Source organism: Diuraphis noxia, unplaced genomic scaffold (genome assembly GCF_037042655.1).
Source record: "Diuraphis noxia isolate RWA-SAM2 unplaced genomic scaffold, SU_Dnox_SAM2 contig0002, whole genome shotgun sequence".
Lineage (NCBI taxonomy): Eukaryota > Metazoa > Arthropoda > Insecta > Hemiptera > Aphididae > Diuraphis > Diuraphis noxia.
In genome coordinates, this window is record NW_028301712.1 from 86603258 (window position 1) to 86617274 (window position 14017).

General features: G+C 31.1%; 2 protein-coding genes and 1 pseudogene across 2 annotated transcripts; 2 read left to right on the forward strand and 1 right to left on the reverse strand.

Moving 5' to 3' along the window:
* Positions 1 to 568: 568 nt before the first annotated feature.
* Positions 569 to 1944, forward strand: LOC149059070 (uncharacterized; annotated as a pseudogene).
* Positions 1945 to 5992: 4048 nt separating this feature from the next.
* On the forward strand, positions 5993 to 7375 carry LOC149059071 (uncharacterized). Its single transcript, XM_089220568.1, has 2 exons — positions 5993 to 7242; positions 7313 to 7375. The coding sequence occupies exon 1, from the start codon at positions 6431 to 6433 to the stop codon at positions 7238 to 7240; it is 810 nt and encodes a 269-aa protein (XP_089076694.1). The 5' UTR covers positions 5993 to 6430; the 3' UTR covers positions 7241 to 7242; positions 7313 to 7375.
* Positions 7376 to 11729: 4354 nt separating this feature from the next.
* Positions 11730 to 12286, reverse strand: LOC149059072 (uncharacterized). Its single transcript, XM_089221322.1, has one exon. The coding sequence runs from the start codon at positions 12219 to 12221 to the stop codon at positions 11730 to 11732; it is 492 nt and encodes a 163-aa protein (XP_089077448.1). The 5' UTR covers positions 12222 to 12286.
* Positions 12287 to 14017: the final 1731 nt, after the last annotated feature.

Below are 14017 nucleotides of genomic sequence, written 5' to 3' on the forward strand. Positions count from 1 at the left end.
AAGAAAAAGAAAACATCACGTCGTGATTACTGGATGCTTCAAAGGTATTTAATTTATTTCATACTTTTATTTATACTTTTCTATATTTTTAAAATATTAATATTAATTAGGTACAAAATATGAAAAGTAAATAATTTACTCGTTGTAAAAATTTGACTTGTTGAAATAAACGGGTATTCAATTTGTTGAAATAATATAACATAATTTTATTTAAGGGGTAATTGTAATTATGAGTTGATAAATATAATTAACTTTTTTTCAATTGTAGTCCCTTAATTATATTTTGTGCCCACGCATTTTAATTAACAATAAAATCAATTTAAATTTCAATTCTGGAAAGATATTTTCTAATGTATAATTTTCAGTTAAAATATTTTTCTAATAATATTAGGTATATGTAATTTTGGGTTTTTCTAGATACAACATTCTGGTTATACAACAAATAAAAAAATTAATTTTTCCTGTAATAAATGCTGATGGCAAAATATTATTTTATGTTAATGAAGAGGAATTTTATGAAATTCTAAAAACTACACATGAATCAATTGGTCATGGTGGTCGTGATAGGATGATTTCTGAACTTTCAAGAAAATATAAAAATATTACTCGGTGTGATGTAGAGGTTTTTTTACAGTTATGTGAACCATGTCAACTGAAACAAAAAGGCGTTAGAAAAGTAGTAGTGGTTAAGCCTATTATTTAACCAGAATTAAATTCTCGATTCAGGTTGACCTCATTGATTTTCAGTCACACCCAGATGGAAAATATAAATTTATATTAGTATACCAATACCACCTTACCAAATTTATAATTCTTAAGCCACTTGAATATAAACGAGCAGAGGAAGTAGCATTCAACCTCATAGATATTTTTACGCTAATAGGAGCTCTATCAATCCTACAATCTGATAACGGACGTGAATTCTCAAATAACATAGTTTCTAACTTAAAAGACATGTGGCCTGAACTTAAAATTGTTCACGGTAAGCCAAGGCACAGCCAAAGTCAGGGGGGTGTTGAAAGAGCGAATCAAGACGTCGAGAATATGCTTACAACATGGATGCAAACAGAAAAAAATTCTCATTGGAGTCAAGGATTAAGATTCATTCAATTAATGAAAAATAGGGCATTACATTCTGGGATTAAGATGTCACCATATGAGGCATTATTTGGTTGTAAAGTCAAGGTTGGGCTTAGTACATCAAATTTACCGAAAGAAGTAGTCAACAATTTAGAAAACGTAGAACAATTACTAGAAATATTTGAAAAAAAATGAACTTAAATATGACGATCCAATACTTCCCGATAATAGCAATCATTATGAAAATGTCCAAGAAAATTCAATTCAAGATACAATTCCTACAATTTAATCAAATAACGTGAATGCCATGGTTAATCGAAGAAAGGCTAAAGAAAATCTTGAAAATCAGGCAGTTAAAATGAAAACATGGTCAGATAAAAAACTTAAACCGGCTGAAGTAGGTGCTACAGTTAGAGTTCCAGTTCCCGATGTGGACAAAGGTCGCGGAGATGCTCGAAATATTTTAGCTGTTGTTATAGATGTAAACATAAAATAATACATATTATAATATAGTAATTCAACCATTTATATTTTATTATTTTAAGATCTTAAAAATATTTTTGCAGGTAACAATTGATGGGTATTATAGATTAGGGACTAAGGAAGGGCTTTTAAAATCTTTATATTCAAGGTCTCAATTTTCAATATGTCAAAAAAATGTAATAATAATTGACCAAGTTCCAAGAGAAAATACATTTGCTTAACGCACAATTGCAACTCAACAACCTACAGGAACTGGACAAGGTTTTATAAAATGCACATGCAAGACAAAGTGTCAATCCAAAAAATGTTTGTGCGTAAAGAATAATATTGTATGCAGTTCGAAATGCCATTCATCATCTGTAGGTATGCTGTAATAAATGAATAATAACCAATAAATAATAATAAACATATTTAACATGGAACGCTAATGGGCTTGTACAACGAAAACAAGAACTTGAACATCTTATGAATAACGAAAAAATTGATATAGCTTTAATTTCAGAAACTCACTTCACAACGTGGACCACTCTAAAATTACATGGCTATCGAATATATACAACAGAACATCCGAGAAATCGTGCTCATGAAGGAACTGCAGTAATAATAAAAGAAACAATTAAACATTATGAACTTGATAAACATCCTCAAGAATATTTACAGGCAACTAGTGTCCATATCAATGACGGCAACAATGATCTAACTATCTCTGCAATTTATTGTCCACCAAGACATAAAGTAGATGACAAAAAATTCATTGAATTCTTCCAGACACTCGGTAGCAGATTCATTGCTGGAGGAGATTATAATGCCAAACACACATTTTGGGGATCGAGATTGATTACCACCAAAGGGCGGGAATTGTTCAAATCAGCAAATACAATTAAAGCACAATTCATTTCAACTAGAAAACCAACATATTGGCCGACTGACCCAAATAAATTACATGATCTTATTGACTTTTACGTAATGAAAGGAATTTCATCAAATTATACGGAAGTTGAAGGACTACTAGAACTTACGTCAGATCACATTCCTGTGCTTCTCTCATTAAGCTCTGATGTGATAATGAAACAAAAAAAAATGTCTATAACAAACAAAAAATCAAATTGGGACCTATTCAGAAATATCCTCGAAGAAAAAATAATACTTTCAACTCGATTAAGAACAATAGCAGATATTAATATTGCCGTAAAAAAAATAACCTATGACATTGTTAGTGCGGCGAAAATAGCAACTCCGGTAGCTATCAATGGTAATCACCAGTTAACTTACCCACTAGAAATAAGAAAACTAGTCCAACATAAACGTCGAGCGAGACGAACATGGCATAGTACACGGAACCCTACGGATAAAACGGAATGGAACCGAGTAAGCAAAATTCTTCATGACAAAATCAAAGAAATGAAAAATGAAACATTCAAATCATACTTAAGTGGTCTCACTGCGACGGATAATACTGATTATTCATTATGGAAAGCCACAAGACTCATGAAGAAGCCCCGTGTTCAGATACCACCACTCCGCAAAGAAGACGGCACCTGGGCACGAAGCGAACAAGAAAAAGCCGAAATATACGCTCGGCATCTTGAACACGTATTTATGCCAAACACTATTGACTCTGAGCTTGACACCTTGCAATGCCAATCTCTTAATGCAGCACGTGAAAAAATCAAATATTTCTCACCGTTGGAAATTGCAAAAGAAATAGATGATAACAACTTAAACCCAAAAAAATCACCAGGCTATGATGAAATTAGTCCAAAAATACTGAAAGAACTTCCAAAGAAGGCTATCATTCATCTTACACACAAATACAACGCTATTTTGCGCTTGGAATACATTCCAGAACAATGGAAACGGGCACAAGTTATTATGTTGCTCAAACCAGGAAAACCACCTGAAAATGTCACATCATACCGACCGATATCACTCCTTCCAAGTTTATCTAAACTTTTAGAGAAACTTCTGTTCAAACGCCTAAAACCGATTATAGAGGAAAAAAATCTTATATCAGAACATCAGTTTGGATTTCGCAACAAACATTCAACAATCGATCAAGTACATCGAGTTACTAATGTGATTAGTAAAGCTCTTGAAGAAAAAAAGTACTGCTGTGGAGTATTCCTTGACGTAGCTCAGGCTTTTGACAAAGTCTGGCACAAAGGACTCCTCATCAAACTGCGTGATCAGCTGCCACATACCTGGTGTGCACTTCTTGAATCATACTTGACTGACCGTCAATTTCGAGTCATACACGAAGAAGCGATAACCGAATGGAAAGATATATCAGCTGGAGTACCGCAAGGTAGTGTTTTAGGACCTATCTTGTATTTACTCTATACGGCTGATATACCAAACGACGATAACACAACATTAGCTATGTTTGCCGATGATACAGCAATTTTGTCAACACGTAATAGTCAGCTTACTGCAACGAATAACTTACAGAGGTCAATCGACAATATCTTTGCCTGGACAAGACGTTGGAAAATTAAGATTAATGGCGATAAATCGGTGCACGTTAACTATACGTTACGCAAAACCGAAACCATCCAAATAATATTGAATCAATCACCAATCCCACAAAAAAATTCAGCAAAATATCTTGGAATGCACCTTGACTCTCATCTAAACTGGAAACACCACGTCCGTCAGAAAAAAATTCAGATTAAAGAACAAATGCGAAAACTTTATTGGTTAGTCGGACCTCACTCCGAGTTAACCATAGAAAACAAACGTCTACTGTATGTAGCAATTATAAAACCGATCTGGATATATGGTATTCAATTGTGGGGTTGTGCCAGTAAGTCTAACATCGATGTAATACAACGCTGTCAAAATATTGCACTTAGGACCATCACTGCAGCCTACCGGTTCGAAAGAAACAATGCAATTCACCGTGATATGATGCTGCCTACAATAGCAGACGAAATCCAAAGGTTTGCTCGCAAACACGAGACGAGGCTAGATCACCATGTCAATCCATTGGCCATTCAATTATTAGATAACTCCAAGGATATCCGACGTCTTAAGCGTCTGAAACCATACGACTTAGTTTAAGATTTTAGATTAAGGCAGGAGACACTTCATTGGAAGTGACTCCATCAACGTGTAATATACATATATATTTTATGTCAAGTATGTAAAATATGTGTAATTGTCAAACATATTTATAAAGACCTTTGGGTCGTTTAAATAATAAAGCCCCAGGGCATTATAAAAAAAAAAAAAAAAAAATATTATAATATAGTAATTCAACCATTTATATTTTATTATGTTAAGATCATAAAAATATTTTTGCAGGTAACAGTTGATGGGTATTATAGATTAGGGACTAAGGAAGGGCTTTTAAAATCTTTATATTCAAGGTCTCAATTTTCAATATGTCAAAAAATTTAATAACAATTGACCAAGTTCCAAGAGAAAATACATTTGCTTAACGCACAATTGCAACTCAAAAATCTACAGGAACTGGACAAGGTTTTATAAAATGCACATGCAAGACAAAGTGTCAATCCAAAAAATGTTTGTGCGTAAAGAATAATATTTTATGCAGTTCGAAATGCCATTCATCATCTGTATGCTGTAATAAATGAATAATAACCAATAAATAATAATAAACATATTTTGATTAAATACATTACCTAACATAGTATTGGCATTCTATAAAAATCCTGGTAAATCTATAGATTTCCTAGGCATAATATAAATTAACATTCAAATTTAATACATTGCCAAATAGTTCAAGGATTTATATAATGCCTAGCAAATTTATAGAATGCCTATATTCAACACTTTGCCGGTAACATAATATACATATATTATAATTTCTAAAAATTAAAAAAATCTATAGGTTATATGTTATTAATAGGGCTAGGATAGTATAGGATTTTGCATTTTTTTTTAGGATTTACAGAACATAGCTTTTCAAGCACAAAATGTGATTTGGTCATATACTAGTCCAAATTTATAGTTTTTATTTTGCTTTTTTTTGCATTTTTTATACTTTTAAGGATTTAGGGTCATTTTTTAGCATTTTTAGGTCATTTTTTCAATTTTACGGGCATTTTTTATACTTTTTTGAAATCTAGGTAATATTTTTATACATTTTCATTTACACTAGATGTTCTCGATAAAAGTTTTGAATTTGTAACAGAAATAATATCATATTCAATATTTCAATTATAGAGATAGTATAGAGAATAATCTTCGATACCTCGAGTTATCTTAATCGTTAAATTAAATGACAGTGATGTGGAGAGTACAGTGTGTAGTATTGTGTTAATCGATAATAAAACCACTTATATATTACAACAATAAACTTCGATACCACGAGTTATCTTAATCGTAAAATTAGATGACAGTGGTGTGGAGTGTACCTACGTATGGTTTTGTTAAATACTTATTTAGTTAGTGTCTTTACTTTCGGGATTGCGTATCGTGCTTGTAACGAAATATGCCGAAACAAAAATTATCGCAATCGAGTCGTATGCGGCTTTATGTTTCGGAATTTGGCACCGACGTCTTTTCTACCGATGGTTTGGTGTTATTTTGTAAAGTCTGTGAAGTTAAAGTTGCAGCAGATAAAAAATATACAATTCAGCAACATATTACACGCGATAAACATTTACGTGGTATTCAAAAACGAAACGAGCAAACGACTTCTCTAACACAACCAATGTATTCTGAGTACGGAAATTCTAATTTTAATCTAGATTTGTGCAGGGCATTTTTAAGTGCAAATATACCGTTACATAAATTATCTCATCCGATTTTACGAAATTTTCTTGAAAACTGTACAAATAAAACAATTCCGGGCTCGTCTACATTATGAAAAAATTACGTAAATAAATGTTACGAAGAAACTATGAATAAAATAAGAACATATGCCTCGGGGAAAAAAATTTGGATTTCAATAGATGAAACTTCGGATGCAGCTGGTCGATATGTTGTTAATGCAATAATTGGAACATTGGAAATTGATCATCCAGGTAAAACTTTTCTTTTAAATATGAAGAAAGTATTTTTAAAAGCTCCATCTCGTACTCTTATTTTTAAAACTTTTGCACTCAATATACCTTTACCGCCTAACCCTGTGATAACTAGGTGGGGAACATGGATAAACGCATCTCTATATTACTGTGAACACTTTAGTTCAATCAAAAATGTTTTGAGAGAATTGAGTAGAGAAGAAGCCACTGCCATAGCTAAAGTCCAAGATTTGATCGACAATCAAACTCTAAAATGTAATTTAATTTACATAAAAACTAATTTTAGCTTATTGCCCGAGTCTATCAACCGTTTAGAAACTTCGGATTTGCCACTAAAAGACTCTATAAAAATAGAGGTCGATTTCCGAAAGAAAATTCAACAATCTAAAAACGAAATTGGCATAGCTATACAAAACAAATTAAAAATGGTGTTGGAGAAAAATACTGGATTTGAAACGTTAAGTAAAATATCAAAAATAATTGATGGAAATGAATCAGACACGGCTCATTTCCCTGATGAGTTCAATATCGACGATATCACGTACATGAAATTTGCTCCGGTTACTTCTGTGGATGTGGAAAGAAGTTTTTCATGCTACAAAACGTTGCTAGCAGATAATCGGCGGTCATTTGTATTTGAAAATTTGAAGGAGCTACTGATTGTCCAATGCAACAATACAATTTAAACGTAATTTTCAGAATAAAAAAAATATACGTATATATTTTTTTTTTTATAGTATTTTTGTTGTTTTTTTCAGAAAATTTTAAGCTGGCCGTTGCATGATAAGTCCAAACTTCAAACTTTATTATTCATATCAAGAAAATCCTAAATTAACATTTTTTTATAATATTATAATTTAAATATTTTTTTACCGAAATATTAATTAATAATTATAATGCATTTTTATAACATTTTAAAATCATTTTTTATCTTTTGGGCATTTTTAAAGGTCATTTTTAGGTTATTTTAAGGTCATTTTTTTAGGTTATTTTAATGTCATTTTTTTAGGTTTTTTGGGTCATTAAAATCCTAGCCCTAATAATGATGTACCAACATAAACATCCAATTCTCAAATCACGTATTGTAGCGTAATAATATATTAACCCTTCCGGGACGACACCAAATTTTTTGGTCTTTTCGATTTTTTTCCTTTATCTAAGATAGAATATCAAAAATAATCTACTATTTTTGATCTTTCGTTGTGATTTCATTCTGTGACTTAAAAGTTCCGTCAGCTGTCTTTCATCTAGGTCTTTTTTGATATACAAGCAATGTCTAATTTATTATTAAGCACGTTTTATTTAAAAATTAAACAATTACAATTTTAATATAATTACTAAACAATTAAGTAGTCAGGATATTTATTTACACTTAATGATATTCATTAAAACAGTTATTTGTAATATATTTATAAGTCCCATGCGTATGTTACTTGCATAAATATTTTTCATTTTTGTTTTAATTACGACCCAATGTCAAAAAAAAAAAAAAAAATGTTTGAAAACGAACTTGTTAATATGTGTAAGAAATAACTACAAACGCATTGTATTTTTACCGCTTTTGCGTATTCAACTATTAATTTTTTTATTTTTTATTAATAAATAAATATTGTATTTATGTATATTATTCTGATTAGATTTTATATTGTATCAAACTAAAAAAGGTAAATAATATACACATTGATGGTATCGATAGTTATACAAAAAATGTATCAACATCATGAATATACGACCACTTATCTCGTAATATACTATTTAAAATATAAACATTATAATAGTAATATTAGTTTTCAGTTAGACAAATAGTAAATATTACTTAATATCATTATTACCTATAAACATTAGATGTATACACATCGTGACGCTCTCTTACTTATTACGAAATATTTTCAGAACACTATACCTACGGTCAAAATTTAAGATATCTATGTGCACTATACAGACATCCAATATAGTTTTATTATAAATGTTACCTATGGTGTAATATATTATTGTATACAATAAACATTATAAAAAAGGTTTGTTCGATTTATTTGTAAAAATTTATAAGTCTCAATGAATGATGTTAAATTTTTTCTCGTTTATATCTAAATATAATAATATAGTGTTTATAGTGTTTATACATTTAAAGTATGCATATTATAATGTGACGCATTAAGTTATATATAATTATTTAAATATGTAGGTATTATGTAGTACGTGGCACATTTAGTGTTGTGGATTTGAAATAATACACAACTAGGAGTCGTTTACCTATAATAAACGCATACTTAATAAATGGCGCAAGTGTAGATATGGTCACTATTAAAAAAGCAGGAAAGTGGGTATCGCTCTGCTGTACATTAGGTGGTGGGGTGGACCTCTGATTAGGGTAGGTTAGATTTGAATGCGATGATAGGTATCATTGTATACGAAAAACGATTCTGAACGGAGATGATTTGCCAGTCTAGGATATATTATATTTAAATATTATCATATATTCTATTTTGAAACAAATATTTTATTTTTCAATTAAGACGCATTTTGCATAAGGCATAGTTAATCAATTTTTCCAAAAACATTGCATGTAGTTATCATAAATTCATAATACCTTATACAGTCGAGTCGCGATAACTCGAACCTCGATAACTCGAAAAACTTGACAACTCGATTTTCTTTTATTCCCCTAGAAAATTATTCTCCTATTAATTAGTTAGATATCTCGAATAATACATATCTCGAAGCGAAATTTTATCCCCTTCAGCTTCGAGTTATCGCGACTCGACTGTATTATCATAGATATACATATGGGTTTGAGGATAAATCGTTATCATTACACGATTTCATAGAAATTTATAACTCAAACGCTCAAAACATTTTTCTTATAATGACGCTTCAAATTTCCTCTATAGCTATTTGAAGCAAAACTTATGGAAAACTTAGTGTTGCATTTTATAACCTTATATATAAAAACAAACAATATTATAAATTTTGAACTACAAAACAATTTGCAAATATTCATGGTTTTGACGAATTTTTGTCAATATTTGAACTTAAAATGCTAATATGTAGTATATATTTGCCGATCCTGGGACCACCACCACCACACCACCACCACCGCCACCGACACCACCACCACCACCACCTCTCCTACTCACCGCCTGGCCATAGGTGCCGCAACCGGTACATCGCTCCCCGCCAGCACCACCACCGCCACCTCTCCTACTCACCACCCGACAATCGGTGCCGCAACCGGTACACCACCGGTGTTAATGTCTTATTAATGATGATAATAAATATTCTATATATCATAACATGTACGTTATTCCTTTCGTTATACATACCCCCACCATATATAATAGAGTAGGGATTAATCCCCGCTCCACACAGTAGCACTGCATAAAACGTGTGACATGAGCATAGGACAAGTCAGTCACAACCAACTCTTCCAAGTCGTAACCCGCTCTTCAGTAGTTACAATTTGTGCGTTTAATCAATCATAATGGTTAGTAAACTTATCGACTGTCTAAACGTGAAATAGCAATCGAACTTCACAGACCGGCTGGGAAAAATTATCCGAGGAGAAGAGTAAACGTGTACGGAAAAAACGATTTATGGCAGGCTGACTTGGTTGAGATGATACCACTTTCAAAGAAAAACAACGGATATAATTATATTCTCTGTGTGATTGATTGTTTTACGAAATTCGCCTGGGCTATACCATTGAAAATGAAAACAGGTGGTGAGGTAACCAAAGCCATGTCTACAATACTTGCTTATAGATCGCCAAAATTGTTGCAGGTAGATAACGGAAAAGAATTTTATAATTTAAAATTTGATACGTTAATGACAAAGTATAATATAAAAAAGTATAGCACATATTCTACGACGAAAGCCTGTTTTGTCGAAAGGTTTAATCGAACTTTAAAAACAAACATGTATAGAGAGTTTACTGCTCTGGGTTCACATAAATGGATATCAATTTTGCCCATGCTGATTGATAATTATAACAATACAAAACATAGAACGATCGGGATGACGCCGTTGCAGGCAGAGAAAAATCCTTCACTAGTTACTTTGAAACAACGGGCAATCACCAATGGAAAAGTAAAATTTCGTGTTGGTGATAAAGTACGAATAAGCACTCATAAAGGAGTTTTTGCAAAGGGGTATTTACCCAATTGGTCAACAGAAATATTCACAATAGTAAAAATAAACAAAACAATACCTCCAACTTATCAGTTACATGATTATAATGATAATCCAATAGCTAGCTGTTTTTATAACGAAGAAATATCTAAAACAAATTTTCCTAATGATTATTTAATTGAGAAAATTATACGAAAGAAGGGGAATCAGATATATGCCAAGTGGGTGGGGTTTGACGATTCTCATAATTCATGGATACATAAAAATGATATTAAAAAGAAGTTTCAGTGGTAGTTCAGAAGTGAATCTGTTCGGTACAACGAATTATTATTTAAAAAAATTCCATTTTATGACACACTATGCCGTCGGCTATTTTAGATGTCCAGTGCATTCTAGGAGTCAACGACAAGTACTTTATCAAAGAAATGTCTATAGTAGATACTGAAACATGGTCCAACCAACACTGGATATTTAAACATACATCTTTAATACAAGATGCAAAAAATCGAAGTGTAAACAGTTAGCTGAAACGTTTATATCACGGTTTAGCGTCGGATTACGGTGATGTGGAGTATGAAGAAATACACAACATATTCCAATCGTTAAAGTTCAACAGGATTTACGTTAAAGGTCTACAGAAACAACAGATTATCAGCGAGTTTATGCCTAACGCCGCAGTGTTCAACTTGGAAAACTTTGATTGTCCCCGGCTTTGTCAATTGAGTGATGAAACACTACCATGCTGTATTTTTCATATGGATTTTAATCCACAACATTGTACATTGTATAAAGTAAATGCATTAAAGAAATGGTATGTTAATAATGTTTAAGATTATTACTTTTTTTTTTCTACCACTTATACATTATTTTTTACATTATATACAGTTTATATATAGTTTAAATTATTTTTACATAATAAACAGTTTTAATTACACAAATAATAAATCAATTATAACGAAGACTTCATGTTTGTGTGTTTCACTCCTCTTCTTGTCTGCAACATAGATATAATTAGATTATTATCTAATGATATATATTTATTGTAACTCACTCTAAACTATAATGTCCATGGGCCAAGGTATTAATTTGGTTTTCAAGTACTATCCTTTTATCGTCCGATCGGTTTAAAGCTAATTTTATTGTTGAAATTGATTTCATCTGATGTTTAAAAGATCTTAGTGATATATTTACTCGAAACGGTGTATACTGTTTTGTTGAAGATGATTGGCCAGTAGATTTAAACAACTCAAATTGTTTTAAAGCTGTGGCTCTACCAGTGTCACTATCAACCGTTGTGCCGTCCCAAAACAAACATTGTTTATAATCTGCTAAACTCATATGATTTTTAATGACATGCGCTTTGACGCCTTTCACTTTGATTTTTTCCACACCCGATAGATTATATGCATATGATTTAGATCGTAGGGCAACAAACTCTATAATAGCTTGTCCTCCCGATTCGTCAGTAAAAGTCCCAGGTAATTTTTTCCTGTCAACACAATAGCATTGATTATTGATCGGCAAATTTGAAGTATCCATACGTCATAAAAGATCTGGGTTATTCAACAAATCGGCGTAGAAATCAGATGTCTTTATATAATATATCAATGAATCTGAAAAAATTATAATCATAAGTCAATAAACATTTATGCAATATATAATATGTACCTGTATCCGTATACATCAGTTGAATTTTTGAACCATAACTTTTAACCATAGGGTTATAATGGAAATCGTAAATTAATGTCTTTGATATGTCAAAATCGCAAACCTTACGTATATTGGTTTATCAAATTTCAATTCATCTATATCCAAATGTATTACAGCTAGGTTTTCGTTATAAATTGAAATGTCTTTAAACGTATTTCGATTGATTAACTTTGAACATGTTTTTTCATCAGAAACGAGTTTCATTTTTAATCTATTTCTTACATTTTCCATGGTTTTCCCAGTACAATAAAAAAAAAAAAAAAAAAAATTAAGAAAAAGGTAAGATAATAAAAAAACACATACCAAATACTGCATTGTTCATTAATTTAAAAAGTCTCTCTCAAAATCGTTTAATGCATTCTTTCTCATATTAGTATTCAACTCTATATAATTTGCAAGCCATGGTGATTGATTAAATTTTAAAACTAGATGGACCTAAACAAAAATGAATTCAACACATTTTAATAATAAATTACTAAAATTATTACCTTTTCTAATATTAATCCCGCTTTCAGAGCTTGTTTCAATGCCATATAATGAACAACATAATTTTTTTATGTTGTAAATTGGATATGAGTTTTTTTTATTTTGGATCCGGGGGGGGGCATCCTTTCTGGAAGGTACGGTAACTCGTTATGCTCATCATGTAAGAATTGAGGATATGATATGTCAACTTCTAACGAGAATCCAATATTTGATTTTTCATTTGAACTTTCCAACAGTTTTAAAATATTTTCAACATCTAAATTACCCTCATACCATGAAAAACCGTTGTTCGCGCAACACGTAATGCGTTTCTTAAAATATCACAATATGTAATATAGAAATCAATTAAATATATATGTATTATTCTCTAATGGGCTGTTGGCCAAAATACGTTGCATAATAGCATGAGATTCGGAATACAGTCGGTCGGCACTCTGACTGTCGATCGTCACGAATAAACGCTGCAACGGCGGGCACGTTTGACGTCGGGAGGCGTACATCATAGATAATATATACATGGATAGGACATCCCTATACCTATTGTACACGGTATACTGTGAGCGAAAAGTCTACTAGTTACCATAATGGTTATATGCGGTTACAGATACTGGTTAGGTTAGGTTACGTTTAGAAGTCATCCAGTCAGCACTAATTATAAACAACATTCTACATTTCTATGGAATAAAATTAAAACTAGTATATTTAAATATAGAATACTATTTGATGCTGATAGTTGCGAGGAAAATTATTCAGTTATAAATACTCATAAAGACCAATTAACAAATTTAATAATATATAAACACTTGGACATTAGAATGTTTCACGAAATCAAAAAAATGAATTAACAATTAAAAATAAGATCGAAGTACACCAAATTAATTTTATTTAAACACCAATAAGAAATCACATACCTATTTTGACTCTTGACTATTTTGTATTAGAAATATCTGTATTCTGTAACCATTTTTATTATAATGAATTATTTTTAGTTATTACTTATTACATAATATTATTATACCAAAACATTATTTTATATTAATTATATAACTAATATACTAAACTATTTATACTATTGTTTTCGTTATCATTTCTGGTTGATATCATACCTAAATTATGTATAACCACTTTGGTAACTAGTA

Coding starts and splice junctions, on each gene's coding strand:
- LOC149059071 (XM_089220568.1), top strand. CDS start 6,431: ATGAATAAAATAAGAACATATGCCTCGGGGAAAAAAATTTGGATTTCA.
- LOC149059072 (XM_089221322.1), bottom strand. CDS start 12,221: ATGGATACTTCAAATTTGCCGATCAATAATCAATGCTATTGTGTTGAC.